General features: G+C 49.2%; 1 protein-coding gene across 1 annotated transcript; it reads right to left on the reverse strand.

Annotated features, from left to right (window-relative positions):
• Positions 1 to 9,919: 9,919 nt before the first annotated feature.
• Positions 9,920 to 12,183, reverse strand: HMGN2 (high mobility group nucleosomal binding domain 2; the record flags this gene model as incomplete). The annotated part of the gene is made up of 6 exons (XM_079546031.1): positions 9,920 to 9,955; positions 10,371 to 10,466; positions 10,815 to 10,865; positions 11,165 to 11,194; positions 11,517 to 11,561; positions 12,169 to 12,183. 6 exons carry the CDS (start codon positions 12,181 to 12,183, stop codon positions 9,920 to 9,922), a joined length of 273 nt encoding a protein of 90 aa, XP_079402157.1.
• Between the last annotated feature and the right edge of the window lie 2,965 nt (positions 12,184 to 15,148).

Here is a 15,148-nt window from a genome sequence, read left to right on the forward strand (position 1 = left end):
TGTTTTGATCCCAGGGAGGCATTTTTCCTTACCGCGGTTCAAACATCACACTGAAGATATAAAGCAGGAGCCCTGCAAACGAGGAGCTCTGGCTGGATTCAGCAGCAGAATTGATTTTCTCTTTTGTGACAGATTTCTTCCCGATGCTCACTGCTGTGCACTGCCTCCCATGGCAGCGTTCTCCAGGGCAGGTCTGGAATACAGGAGGGACACTCCAGCAGGTGTGGGGCAAGGAAATCTTCGGGGACTGCAGTGCAGGCAGCTCTCCTCCCGGAAGAACACGTGCAGACTGAAGCTCTGCTCAGTGAACAACATGTTTAACTTCTACCAACGCTTCCAGTGGAGGTGAGCATCGTGCTGCCTCGCTCAGCTCACTGAGTCCTGCATTTGTTAGGGTGGCTGGCATATCTGAAATGCTTTCGGGCTGCATGCTGCATTTTGCCTGCATCTGTGCGGTGTGCCTGCAAACCACGACTATCCTCCATAGACCAGATTTCCTGAAGCCTCCTTTGGGGCTGCCAGGGAGCCCTTAGCAGAAGCAGATACAACTCATGTTGGGGAAGAGTTCTGCTGATGGACGCAAGAACTGATTAAGCTGTTGCCACATTTCATTTGGAAATTTGGCAGCTGTCTCTCAGGAACACTGAACTGCACCAAGGGGCGCCTCAAGGAGAGGGACCCATGGGAGCTGGGAAGGCAGAGGAGACGACCAGAGAAGAGCTGGCAGGCAGGAGGGCCGTATCTGCTGGTTGTCATGGATACAATCACCCCGGCGGTCTCCCTGATATCAGTTACCTTCCGTTTCCTGGATGCAAATCAATGAGTGGGGGGTCTGATCCTGCTTCTGTGCAGAACAGAACGCTTCACGTTCAAACAAAAGGAGCAAGCTGTCTGTTGCAAACCTGGACACGTCTTCTTAACACTGGCTAAGATTGGAAGGTGACTCGTTCCTTTGGCATTCCAACTATGCGATCTGATCACGCTCTGACCAATTCCATTCAGTGCTGCTGCACACCAGGAGCTCAGAGGAGCTGCTCCAGGCCGTTCAGCTCAGCTCAGCCTTTCCAAGCATCGCAAGCTGCCGTGCAGCGCTTGTCATCAGCTCTGCTGCTCTGAGCTGAAGGCAGGCACACAGCCGGGCACTCTTGGATGCCAGCAGCTCCAGGTCTGGAAGAACAACTGAAAAAGACATTCACAAAAAGCCACATAAAACCAAGCAGTTGCTTTATTTTTCCTTTGAGGGAGATTTTTAAAGCAGGTGTACGGCACATGCAGTAAGTTACTCAGTGTGAGCAATGCTTCAGTACCTTTTGTTTTTAATTAGCATCTGGATGTGTTTGTAGTTAATTTCACTGCAGCTATTCGAGGAACCAACAACATGAAAGAGAAAACTCTGAGAAACTGTAAACAGAAGGGAAACCGTCCGGCCTGTTCTTGTTGTGCCCCAGCCAGGGAGAAAGATGAGTGAGCAGAGCTGCTGTGTGCAGCCCGTCCCTACCGTTCTTTGGGGTTTAAGAATTTGCAAGGCAATGAGGGGTCCTTTAAGTGCATACAAATAGATCCCCTCTGCTTCGTGTGCCCACAGAACAAACGGAGCTGTGCAGATCCCGGTTTCTCCAGAGAGGGAAGGGGAATCTGGCAAGCAAAACCACATTTCAACAGAAACCCAGCTTTGGTGAGAGGAAAGCGTCACTCCTCTGTTCTGAGCCTTCACCACGCAGCTCAGTGAGTCTCATCCTGCTTAACCCAGGGCACACACAGATTGCTGCTCCTCATAACTCCGTCACACAGTTTGGGACGCCATGATGCAAAGTTAGAAACAAAACTATTTCTAAACTGGAAGTGCTTTTCAGAAGTTCTGATGACAAACCTGAAGATGAGGAAATTATAAAGCAGCTTTATATCGGATTTATTCAGAATCATGTTTGTCACCATTTAAGCACTCCCATTCAGCCCCAAAGCACCAACAAGCTGCCTGCTTTTGGGTGCGTGCGTCCCCTCGTTGCCATTCTATAACTGCTCAGAAAAGATCATTTCAGGTTTTCTAAGATGAAAAGCAAGAAGAATACTCTTATCTTCTTTCCTTCAAACTCTGAGGGCTTCCACATGGTAAGAAGCAGCCTCTGTTATGCTGTGTTAAGCTGGGGCTGCATCTCTGCGGCTGCAAAGAGAGGAGGGTGGTGCTGCTCAGCTGTAAAGTCGTAATTTGTCACCCGGGGGGTAAATAAAAGCTTCAGTGCACACTGCTTCCTACCGATGAAGGTGTTCTATACCAGTTTTGCTAGAGGCAGTCAGCACTTCAGTGTGTTCCAGCTCTGGAAGATAGTTTGTGTTTTGCTGCTGACTTCAGTGACAGCAAAAATGAGGCTTGGTTCTTGCAAGGTAGGTAGAGGCTTCTTTCAGCCTTCTCCTGCAGGAAATCAGGTGTATGCTCCCAGCACTGCTCCCCAGAGTCCTGGCCACACCTCATTCGCCCGCTCAAAATCTGCACAGACTCATTTTCTATCCCAGTGTGAAAAGCTGCTAACACAGTTAGAGATGAACGACCTGTGGCAGCATCCCAGCATAAGGCATGGAGGAAACAAGGCCAGCATGCTGGGAATGGGTAATAAATAACACTGCACAATGTTATTTAACTTAAAAGTCTTCTATCAAGTACGAGGACACTGGAGCACCAAGAACACAGTGCTGTTAGCACCCAGTAACACCACATGCTTGTTGAAAGGCAATATTGATCAACAGAGATGGGAACAGCTTTTGGCAGCTGTTGCCCACTCCTTGGAAATTAATACAGGAGTCAGTTTCTGCTGGTTTAAGGTCCCTCCTTGCAGAGCACTGGGGCACTCTTGGCACGAGCTCTTCTGCTGCTGGGAGCATTTCAGGAGGGGCAGATACAGGCCCTGTCAGAAACACAAAAAATCAGCAGAACCAATGCTGGTGAGGTGGCAAAAATGGGAATAATCCCTCTTGTGAGTAAAGCAGGGTATTGCATGGAGACTTGCGCAACTGCTGGGCACGGGAGCTGCTGCTGCACTAACGGTACGCAAATGCAAAGAGGCCACAATTCCGTCTGTGTGTCTGGTTCTGAAACTGGTGCCCTGCTCTGTGCCCAGGCACCATTTCCTCTCTCCAGGCATGAACTACACACCTTGGATAGCAGAAAAGAGGTCACTGCATTTCTCACTGCACAAAGGCAGCGTGCCATGAAGCTGAGCACCGTGTGAAGGACCTCGGGGTCACACTGGGGCAGTCTATCTTTGCAGTCTGGTTACTCACCCCTGCAAGTCAGGCACTGTATATAAGCTAAGCTTGCAGAGGCCAATGCGCTCTAGCCCACCTACTATGCCCACTGAGGCAGCCGTGAGGCTCACCACCTCAGTGATAGGAAGAAAAGGTCTATCTGGTCTGAGTTTGCTTTTTTTTTCCCCTTCCCCCTTCAAACTTGTGGCTGGCACTTCCTTGCTTTGTTGATAGCAATAGTTCCTTTCATGAGTTCATCAATAAACCCAACTTCTTAAGCATGCCCACACAAGTGGTGAGGGCTCTGGTCTGGTCGTTTTGCACATCATTAAGTAATCACTGTAGGTTTATTATCTAGGAATTAGCAGGGAACTGCGACAACGCCAATTTAATGGAGACATTAATAAAATCTTGTATTTTCCAGCATGGTGCTCACTCAGATGTCTCTGAAACAACTGATCTCAGTGTTGCTGTATCTTCATTTGTCAGCAACTGGAATCCTTGCCTTCCTGTAATTCTGGGTGGTACTTTGTCCACTATATCCAATAAATCCACTGAGCACAGTAATCTCTGTCCAGATCAGTTACTGAGAATGGAAGAAAAAGAACTACAGGGCTGGGTAACCAGGGGCTGATCTTCAAGGAAATATCACGAGCGTGTTGAGTGCTGCACATGCCATCTCTCCAGCTCTTGTAAGCAGCTGCTTCCTTTCCAGCTTCATGCACCGCTCCTTGTTAGAAGTAAACATCGAAAGCAGGTGTTAGAAGGAGATAACCCAATAACTGAAGTGTTTCACAACGTACAAGGTTAAGGACAAAGAGCTCTCTGCAAGTGGCAGTATTGCTTCAGCCCAGTACATATGGGAGGATGTCATTGTTAGAGCAGACAGGGGCATTAGTGCAATGCTGCTAGAAGTTGCTAGATAGCAAAGTAAGCTCTGAATTTTACAATCTATCCTAAATTTAGTGGAGAAAATTCAAATGCACTCGGATGCTGGCATACAAAAGCAAAGGGAAACATGACAAAAAGTACAGGAAGCTTTGTGATGAAGTATTGTTTCTTAGTATGGTACAATCATCTCAGGTTGAAGATTCAGCACATCTGACATAAAACAGTGCCAACAAGCCTAAAACTGATCAGGCTTATACAATAGCTATTTCAGTCCGGGTTTAAGATATAAAGTACCTCTTGTCCAGCTGAGGATAGGTGAGATGGATAACCAGCTTAGGCTTACGTGGTCAGGACGTGTGTCACAGCAGCTGCATTGCTTGAGGAATAAAGGAACTGCCCAGTGACTGTCGAAATGAAATCTGAGAGGCCTGTGTTCATGTTGCTGCCTGTGAGACGCCAGCAAACCTGCACCCCAGCAGCAGACTGCTCTGTGTGGGCACCGAGCAAAGGCGTAACAAAAACTGCAAAGCGTGGTTGGATGGAAACATTTGAAAGGATGCAAAAGGAGACTCGCTGCTCAGGTGATTTCCGCTGGCCTAACGCGGATCTTCTGAAGCTGGACGTGGCCGAGGAGAGCGGTGGAGAAGCGCTTCTCCCGCTCCCAATTAGCGCACGGAGGGGCTGCCATCTGTAGGCTTCCAGCTCTGATTCTGTGTTTCCTGGTACCACCTTGTGGCGAAGAGAAGGAATGAGTCGTCCACCGAAACGATAAGGAACCGAAGGGCGCTGCGGGAATCCCGCTTGGATGTGACAAAAAGGAGAGGCTGCCAAACGCCGCGTTCCCCTGCCAGGTGGCTTACCTGGAAACCACGGCTATTTTCGCAAGGGAAATGAACTCCGTATCAATGGAATTTTTCTTCCTGGATTTCTGGATGAATTGCCCCCATGGAGCTAATTGGGTCACGCCACGACTGGGAACTCTGGGCATTTCCAGCCCAGGTGGTCCAACAAAACCCCAAATCACAGCGCCAATCTCACGCATTACCTCTAGAAAGAAAAAACAAGCAAATTGACTCAAAAACGCAATTTAGTGGGATAGCTGAGCAGCAGCAATTGAAATCCACTACAAAATCTGCCATCTAGAAGAGGAAACGCGGGACGTTGGGATTTTGAGCATTTGATAGAGGAGCACCATGCCTGGTACCTGTGGTGGGTCAGAAGGTGGAGAGCAGAGGACATCCCTGTGACATCCGGGCCACCAGCAGCCACTGAGGACCTCTGCTTCCAACACATTTTCTTCTCACATTCTCCAGGCTGTTTTTAACACTGAAGGCATAGATCTCACATTCAGGAAGTTTCCCTGATGTATTCTTGTTTCTTTCATCACATCCCATGTTCTCTGGTACCCTCAAAATTCTGTTTGCAAGAAGACAGTTAAAAAACCCCAAAACAATACCCACAAAAGATTTCCTTCATATATATATACATACATATGCATACTATATATATAAAGACCATTCCACAACCGCAGGGTTCACTTCATTCCTGAGAATCCAGACTCAGAGGGAAATCCCAGACTCCAAACTCTCCATCAGCCCTCACTCAGCTGAGCTGCTCTGCCCACAGCAGTCAGACCCTCTTTGGGAGGACGAGGCAGCGCAGATCAGATCCATGTCACTGTGATCCGAGCGCCTTCCTCACAAATCTGTAAATCCTCGAGCTCCTTTCCACTTGGCCCCAGCACCTCAGCCCCACACTCGTGTCCCAGGTCCCCAAGTAGCACCTCTTGGAAAATACATACATACAAATATATACATGTATTTTAAGGACTGCACGTCAAAAATGTTCCTAACCTCAGCTTACCAAAGCTCTATTGGCTGGTATTTCTTCCTCAGCTTCTACTGTCACAAATCCTTCCCACCCACTGCAAAAGAAGACAGATGTGTTGTAAATTGTCTGCTTAACTCCATCTCCATTTCATCTTTATGAACTGCAGGATAAGGAGACATTTCTCAAAAATTATAGTTAGTGGTATTAATCCCTGGATATGGTGTCACCATATCTGGGATGATTTAGGGACAATGAAATCCCTGTGCTATCAAGCTCAGTGATTCTTCTGACACAAACGATCTTGCAACTCAATATTCACTGTGAGCTCCTGCTGAAACGTGGCCTCTTTCCCATCCTTGTTCCTTTTCATACCACCATGGCAGGGCTTGGCTGCAGTGCTCCTGTCTCTGAATATAATTAAGCTCTTGAACACAAGATGAGAACTTTTGCAGGACTGCGTTATTCTGAAACTGAAGGCTGTTAGTCCAGGGGCACTGCTCTGGGAGGAGCAGGGTACGGGTCTGTGGTTCTTGGGGAGTCCTCCCAGCACAACCTGGTCTACTTCTCATGCTTTCTTTAGCCCACAGCCCACTTAAAAACAAATAAATGACAAAAAATGGAGCTTGGTTCTGTTTCCCACTTTCACTTTGGACTGAAAAAATAAGCTGAGAAACGACTTAGCAGCACAGCTACTGATTTTATAGGACTTTACGCCACATGGGTGCACAGACACTACTGCAAAGCCTGAGCCTTACTCAGAAGTGCTGAACCTTACTTTGCCTTCCTGTTGTCCATGGTGAACGTCAGGATCCTGGATGCAGCTGTTCCCCCTTGCAGGACAACAAATCCAAGCAACAGGTTCAGCCCTGAACCATAAGAGCAAACCAAGCTCTTCTGAAGATGAATAAAACAAAGGTGGGAAAGGTATCAAAGCAGAACAAGAAGAATCCTGCGAAGTGACAGAGGATGTTCAGAACTTGGGTAATTAGCAGGGAGACAAAAAGCTTTTGTGCCGTATTCAAAGCACGGGGCACATCCAATGTACCCAGCACTACTCTGACAACACAGCACACATTTCAAGACTCAGCTGTCTGAAGTGAAGCGATGCAGTATTTGGATGTTACCAGGGCTCCAGCCTTCCAAAATTCCATTGCTGGCCCTCAGCCACCCAGGAGAGCAGCACCCAGCCACAGTAGTCAGTGCTCCACATCACACGCACTTTTCCACGTAGAACAGTTATGATTTGACAGAAAAACTTATTTTTAGCTTGAGGCATTCTGGCAGCTGGAGATGCAGATTTGTGGCTATTCTAACCACTAAACATGCACGGCTTGCAGCGCAGCGTTGTCTGCTCTTTAGCTTTTAATTTATAGAACTAATTAGTTGGATTTACCATCTTCAGTGTCTCCTACCCTCTATTTGCTTAAGGAGAAAGGATGAGCTCTGCGTGTCAAGTCAAGCCCCAAAAGACAAAAGAACACCGCTTTCAGCACGAGGGCATGCCAGCGGGAAACAGCTCAGATGCAGCAGGAGATTGCGACCCTGCAGCACCAAATGTCGCTGTGCAGAGGGGCAGCTCCCCCCGTACTGAGGTGCAGAGCACCCACCGGGCTCAGGACCCAACGAAGCTCCTTCCAAGCACAGAGGCGTTCGTTCCCACTCGACATCCCGGCCAGCAGCAACCCCTTCACAACTCATTTGGAACTGCTTGCTCCCTGTGCTCAGAGGACAGTGAGGCACGGGTAGGATAGCTGAAGATTTCTTCAGCCTTGCATTATTATTAAAGCATTTAATTATTAATCTAATTACACTGTTATTGGGTAAAACCTTAATTTTGTTGTCCAGAGAGCACTTACAGCATCATCCAGGTTGTGATTGAGACCATTTCAAAAGCTCAGGGTTCACTTGGCACCCGTGACTCAGTGGGAAATCCAACTCCAAACTCTCCACCAGCCCTCACTCGGCTGAGCTGCTCTGCCCACAGCGATCAGATCCTCTGTGGGAGAACAAGGCAGAGCAGATCAGATCCTTGTCACGGTAATCTGAGCACCTTTCTCGGGCATGAATCTGTAAATCCTTGAGCTCCTTTCCACTTGGCCCCAGCACCTCAGCCCCACACTCGTGCTCAGTGCTGAAGCAGAGAACTCCCTGATGTTACCCATCTCTCTGCAGCCTTTCACTGGCTGCATTCTACTTTTCAGTCACTTAAATGAGTTGTCAGGAGTTTTGTCACTCCCTTCTGCACTGCTGCTACTGGGTGGGGTACATACAAGATTATTAAACCTTATTAGCTTACTTATCTCTGCTAAGGCAAATGTAAGATGTTCCAGCCATGGTAATGCAAGATGGAAAAATAGCTCTTATCGGCTCATTTTTCTGTTTTCTGTGCTCTGGAATACCTCTGGTACCGCAGACACAGGATACTTCTTGGTTTGAAACTCCTCCCTGCTTTTGTTGGATTCCCTTCCGGAAACAGCACAGGTTGGAACAGGCACTGCTTCATCAGGAACTGCCACTCAGGTCCCAGGGAAAACCAAGTCAAGATAGAACGTTTTTTCCATCTCCTAAAGTTGCTGAAGGAGGCGTTTGCACATCAGGGTTTTGGTGTGGCTCTGCTCTTTACTGTAAGTAGCGACCATAAAAACGCTGCATTTTTACTCAACAAATCTTACTTCCTGCTTAGCCACTGCCACAGCAGTCTGCACTTGATTAGCAGAAGCAACAATGTCTGAGCTTGAGCATGGAAATCCAACACAATCAGTTCCACGGAAACCATCTGTTTTCACCAGGAAGGAAACCTTACCAAAACCAGTTGTCTCTGCAGCAACTGGAAGACTGCAGCTTTTCCCCTTTCTGTGCAGTCAGCACAAGGTAGATGCTATTTTTTAAACAACAGCAAAGAGAAATTGTCTCAGCAGACCCACACACAGGCTTCAATCCGGGCCTCCTATTAAGTCAAGACTTCCAAAACACCAAGCAACAAAGGTACCTTATTTAGCTGCCGGGTATAAAAACCCCGCTTCTCACTGGTGAATTAAAACAGAGTTAATTATCTGAACGGAAATACTTCAATTCTTTTAACCACATTAGAGTTCAAACAACGGCAAGAGAAATTAGGGAGGCATTAAGAACAGTCCAAGCCAAACCGTATCCAGCTTTATTAAAGGTACTTTTCATAAACAATCATGGTAATTTAGGCAGGACATGGGCTACAATCTGCAACATTTTACAACAACTGTCAAACTCCCCTCCCTTCAAGGACTACCCAAACATAGAGGCTGCTATAAAACCGACAAATCTTCATTCTGTATACTTGCAGAGGGAAATGTTTAGAGTGAGGGCGGACACTTTCACATTTAGCGTGTTGTTTAACAACTCTTAACAAATCTACCCTGACTTTGCGAGGAAAAATTAAAAACTGCAGATTCCTTAATCTGTAGATCCACAATATGAAAGAGGAAAGCAGCTCCTTTTAGAGCTATTATATCCCAAATTGAACACCAGAAGTCCAGATCACCTGACAATGCATTTAGAGCAGTGAGTCCCAACATGCCATTCCTGCCGTGAGAGGCTCTAGGCATGAAAGGAAACGCAGAGGGCACCGCAAACTGCAGCTCTGAGGTTGGCAACAGGCATCTCGGGAGCTTCCGTTCACTCTGATGCGGTCCAGAAACGGAAGAGGTGTGCAGCACAAAGGAATCCCTTCCTGCTCCATTCAGGAAGAGTCCTAAAAACTGGGAAGGGGTAAACTTGAAAATTTAGGTTCCAAGAAACAGATTAAGTGACATTTGTCCCACTGCCCCCCCCAAAAAACACAACAACAAAGCGGTCTGTGTGCTAACAACATAGCTTAAAAAAAAGTAAAACAAAATTCTGCATTGTTATAAAACTTGATAAAAAATAGTATTTCAAACTGTACAGTCACCAGAAGTACACAGTTATCAAAAATTCACACATTTTACTTGGCATCACCAGCACCTTCGGCTTTCTGTGCCTGAAAGAAAAAGGGGAACCAGTCAATACACACCACACACGCACCAAAAAATAGTAATTTATTTTCCTGAGTAACAATTCTCTGAATAGCTGAAATTTTGTCACTGTAACTTTTAACCAAACCAAATTCAAGGTTGCAAAAAGTAACCTGAAGCTACTTTAGGACCTGCTAAGTTTACACCACCTCAGAAAAGACAGAAGGTAACTTTTCACTCAAGTACTTCAACCAGTAACTTGTTACCAACTGAGCAACACAGCTCCCTGCATCCATAGCTATGCTGTCAAGTCATAATCAACAGATCTAAATAATTGAGTGATAATTCATCTTCATCATCACAAGCCTGGGCTTGCCTATGTTTGATACAGGGAACAGTAACTTGCTGATATACCACACTCTGCTAGAGCTGCTGTTGTACCTGGTCTGTTTTGGCATCTCCATTTTCTGCAGGGTTGTTTCCCTCCTTGCCAGCATCAGCTTTCCCCTTCTTTCCCTTGGGCACTTTCTCACTCTTCTGTCGAACGCAAACGACACACAGCATTACAATTATCAATAGTCATTAAGCCACAGGAATCCAAAACCTAGCATGGTAAAACCAACATGGGATGTCAGCCTGAAAATGAGCACAACACCCAACGTTCACAAGTTTAAGACTGACAACTGCCAAGTGCCATCCTGAACTGTATCGGGTCTTGGGTTCTTTTAATGCAAGTTTGAAGCTATAGCAAAAACTTTGTAGAAGTGACAATATGTCCTGATGCCACCACTCTGATTCCAAGTTCTAGGGTACCAAGACCAATCAGTGGACAAGTCTAAAGCTTGTTTCCCACTTACATCTCAGGAGCAGCACAGAGCAACTCACCTTTGGAGCTGACTTTTTAGGTTTAGGCTCTGGCTTCGGAGGGGCAGGTTTCTGTAAGAAAGCGTAAGAAAACCCAATCTATGAATGTTACTTTATGAGGAACACAAATACATTAAAATATTCACCCCAACTGGTCTACTTTTAGGAAAGGAAATCTAAACACTTGAAATCGAAGCACTTTCTGGATTTGCCAGTGATCTGCCACTCCCCCAGCACACACAATGGGGCAGTTTGTTACACCAGTCTCTTTCTTCCAGCCCAGCAAAGCGTCTCTGAAAGCCCACAGCTCTCACAGCCACAGTACGTAATGCACAAAGCTAAGAAATGCTGTGCCATCCCAGAATACTCACAGCAGATAACCTTGCCGACCTCCGCTGTGGCTGAAAAAGCAAAAAGATTGCATTTAGTGTGAGGAAATGTAAACCATTGAGTCTGAGTTCAAAGCAACGGAATCCCAAAAGTCAATGTAAAGTTTCCAATTCTCGAGGAGCATGGGAACAGCCTGCTGACATCTCTGCTACCAACTGGCAGAAGTTAGGCAGTTTTTCCTGGGTTAAAAGCAACAGGCAACGCTTTGCAGGGCAGCATCCAGCAAAAGGAACCCCTTCTGCCCCTGCTTCCTGGTGAAAATATCACTAAGCATCACCTCCCACCCGCAAACGTTCCCCGATCCAAGTTTTCTCAAGACGCCCAACTTCTTACCTCATCCTTAACTTTGGCCTTATCGCCCTTGGTATCTCCTTCAGCCTGCGGGGCGAGACAAGAGCCGTGCCAGCCGGTCCGCGGGGCGGGGAGGGTCGCGCCGGTCCGCCCCGCCGCAGGGGGGCGCTGCCCCGGGGGTGACTCTCGGCCCCGCGCGGGGCAGGGGGCAGCGCGAGGCCCGGCGGAAGCGCGGCCGCGCCCCCCTCCCCGCCTTCACGGGGGCCCCTTCGGGGAGGCCCCGCGCCCGCCCACGGGCGGCGGTTTTGGCGGCAAAGCGGCGGCGGCGCGCGGGCTGAGAGAGCGCGACCGCTTCCCGCCCTTTCCGCGCGTCCGAGGGCAGGGGCGAGCCGCCCCCTCCCCCCTCATCCCGCCCTCCCGCCAAAAGCAGCCGGCTCCGACCGGTCCGCGCCGCGCCCCGCCCCTCCCAGCCGTTAGCCCCGGCGCGCGCGGCCGGTAACGGTCCCGCCGCCCGCCCCACCCCCCCGCGGCCGCCGAGGCCGCGCGGCCGTTACCTCCCCGAAGGAAGGCGGGGGTGGGGGGAGCGCGGAAGGGAGAAGGGAGGGGTGAGGCGCGTAGTCCTGCCCACCCCACCCCCCCCCCAAACGACGGCGGGGGGAGCGGGCCTCGGCGCGGGCCCCGCGGTGCCACGTACCTTTCTCTTCGGCATAGCTCCGGGCGGCGCGTGCGTGTGTCGCGCGAGGAGAGAGCGAGCGGAGGGGGCGGGCGGGGGCGGGCGGCCGGGCTCGCTCGGTGGCGGCGAGAAGCGGGGGAGGGCCGAGGGGGAGAGCGGGGCGGCGCGGCGGGGCTGGCGGCCGGCTCGCTGCGCTGGCTGCCGACCCCACTAATTTGAATCGGGTGTTTATAAAGTTTTATATAGAGCCGGACGCGGCCCAACCGGTTCCAGCCGGATCCCCGCCGCCCCGCCAGCCCATTGGCCCACGCGGGTCACGTGGGGTGGGGCCAGGCGGGGAGGGGACGGCGGGGAGCGCCGAGGAGGTGGCGCGCGCGCAACTGGGCCTCACCGCCCCCCCACCGCGCTCTGCCGCCGCCTTCCCGCGCGCCGCCTCGCGCTGCGCGCGCTGCCCCACGGGCGGGAAACGCGGTGGGGAGGGGGCGGCGGCGGCGCAGGGCCGCGCGAGGCGCGCGCCGCGGGATGCCCCGCGCCCTCGGGGCTCTGCGGACGGCCCCGCTCCGCAGCGCGCAGCGGAGCTGTTCCTTCAGCACCAGGCGCGGGGTCGCGGCTCCGCGGGTTCGGGGCCCCGACGCTGCCGGCATCCTACGGAGCGCTCCGGGAAAAGGAAGGGGGAACTTCGCACTCCCCCTCTCCCGTCTTCTTCGAGGAAGAGCTGAAACAGAAGGGAGACGATGAGGCAGCGCACCTTTGAAAGAAAAAAAACAAAACACCACAATTCAATAAATTTTGCTCTAGAGAGATTCGCACAGGTGGTGCAGCAGAGCACCTTTCTCTCAAGGACGGATGGACAGACACACAGACACACAGCCACACACCACCCCAGCCCTACAGCTTTCCTTCCACGACAGTCAGTGCAAGGCTGATCGGAAAGATGCGCTCCTGAAAACTCAGCTTTTGCCGTTATAGCTCACACTGACCTTATACTGATGCAAAACTTACAGGAAAATTTGCATTCACTCCCATAACTGACACAGGTGGAATAAAGCTCAGAGGCAACAAGCCCTCCTACTGCTTGCAAAAACTCTCATGCCCTGCCTCACCCCCATCACAGCAATGGCTTTTACGAAATGGATTAAAACTGCCCCTGCAAACCTGGATCTCACACCCTGCAGTTACCACTGCAGCCACAGTTACACTCCTTTGTCAGGAACGAGCACTGGAGCCTTGGTCACTTGCAACATAGCCAAAAAAATTCAAGGCAAAAAATACATCCTTGGATAGAAACAATCTCCCTGCGTCTGCCTTGCAAAGCAGACTGGAGAGCGCTTCATCTCATGGAGAATGAGTTATTTCTCCAGAGAACTTCCCAAAACATGCAGAGAAACAAAATAAAATACAGCAGAAGTTTAAGTTGACACCTCCAATCATCCTCCATCCAAAGGACTCCTTGCTACTTACACGAGAGGATGCATGTGCACAAAGCCTCACTCAGCCCGGTCCTGGGATAGCAGCTCATTGCTCACACAACTGGAGTAAGAATGAAGCCTTCAAATCTTTCCCAGCCTAAAGAAACCAGATGAACAGTCTGCCATAGGTTAAACAACATGGTAGATCTGGATGCCAACTTTGTTGCACTTAAGAATATAAAACTATGTGGTTTTAAACGTTAAGCATGTTTTTAAAATGATTTGATATGAATATACTTTATTCACTGCTTGACAATGTACTTATCCTCTTCACAATCACATTCAAAATGCTGAGTTTGCAGTATGTAAAAGTCCTTTAAGTTTGCATTTTCTCATTTTCACCTGGAGGTAAAAAAAGAACACTTTGAAAAGAGCAATAGCTGATACTGCTGCACCTGTATGTGCATCAGAAACACTTCCTGTTGTTTTCCACTGTAGGGACGGAAACCAGAAAAAAATTAGTGACAATCAATCTTAGAAACTAGCTAATCCTCCTCCCTGCTAAAAGAGATTGGAGAAATAGCACCCACAGCTGTTCTGGCCACTCCCATTGAAGTCAGCCGTACAGCACTTAGACCATTTTGGCTGAGGTCAGGTTTTGGCTACTGCATTCCTGTATTCCCAGCCTCATTCCCTGGAAAAGGGTGTCTGAAGTCCTTGCTCTCGAGATCTCAGATGATTTTAGCATAATTTTCCTATCACCTAGTTTTAGTCAACTTTTCCTTTGTAAGCCATGACATTAATTCCTAAGTAGTTGTTTCTCCTCACCTCTTTGGATCATTCCCCCTTTTTCCTGAACACACTGTTTCAACATCACCTTCTACATTTGGGTATTCACCCCCGCCAAACACACTCACTCTGCTGGGAAAGGATTGCAGGACCTGATCCAGTTCTTCTTTTTCCTTTATGGCAAGGCTGACAACATCTCACTTTACCTCTTTGGAAACCAGGAGCAAATATATCAAACCCTGCTTAGTGAGGTGGGGAAAAGGCAAGATGCTATCCCCAAGCAGGCAGTGGGGAGTATCTCTGCCAGTGCTTGGCACAGGGCTGTCTTACACGCCCTTCTGTCTGTTGAGGAAGGAAGTTGAATGGGAACACAGAGGAAATCTCACTAGATTTACTACTACAAAATCACAAGAAATTCAAGTCCAGGCTGACTTTATATGACTGAAACGGTTTGCCTGGGCTAATCCATGAGGAGCCCGACAGAATGGGAGGCTTGTTTTAGTTAATTCCTTGTCATCAGTACATCAAGCAGTGGAGATACAGTGAGGTGCATGTATTCTCCCTCCATCATCAGCGACAGGGAGGCAAGATAGAAGGACGGCATTACCTCCCTCAGCAGCATTCACAGAACTAGAAAGGTTCACAGTACTCTGTCCCTGCCCTTAGACAGGGCCAGTGGGGACTCAACATCCTATGGCAGCCCTGCATCCCCACAGCAGAACTGCCCCAAGTGAATTCCTCTGGGCAGCAGCTATTCCAACACGATTAAATACTGCCTTCCCAAGAGCCACCCAGCATGTGTG

Source organism: Tetrao urogallus (assembly GCF_951394365.1).
Source record: "Tetrao urogallus genome assembly, chromosome: 23".
NCBI classification, from domain to species: Eukaryota; Metazoa; Chordata; class Aves; order Galliformes; family Phasianidae; genus Tetrao; species Tetrao urogallus.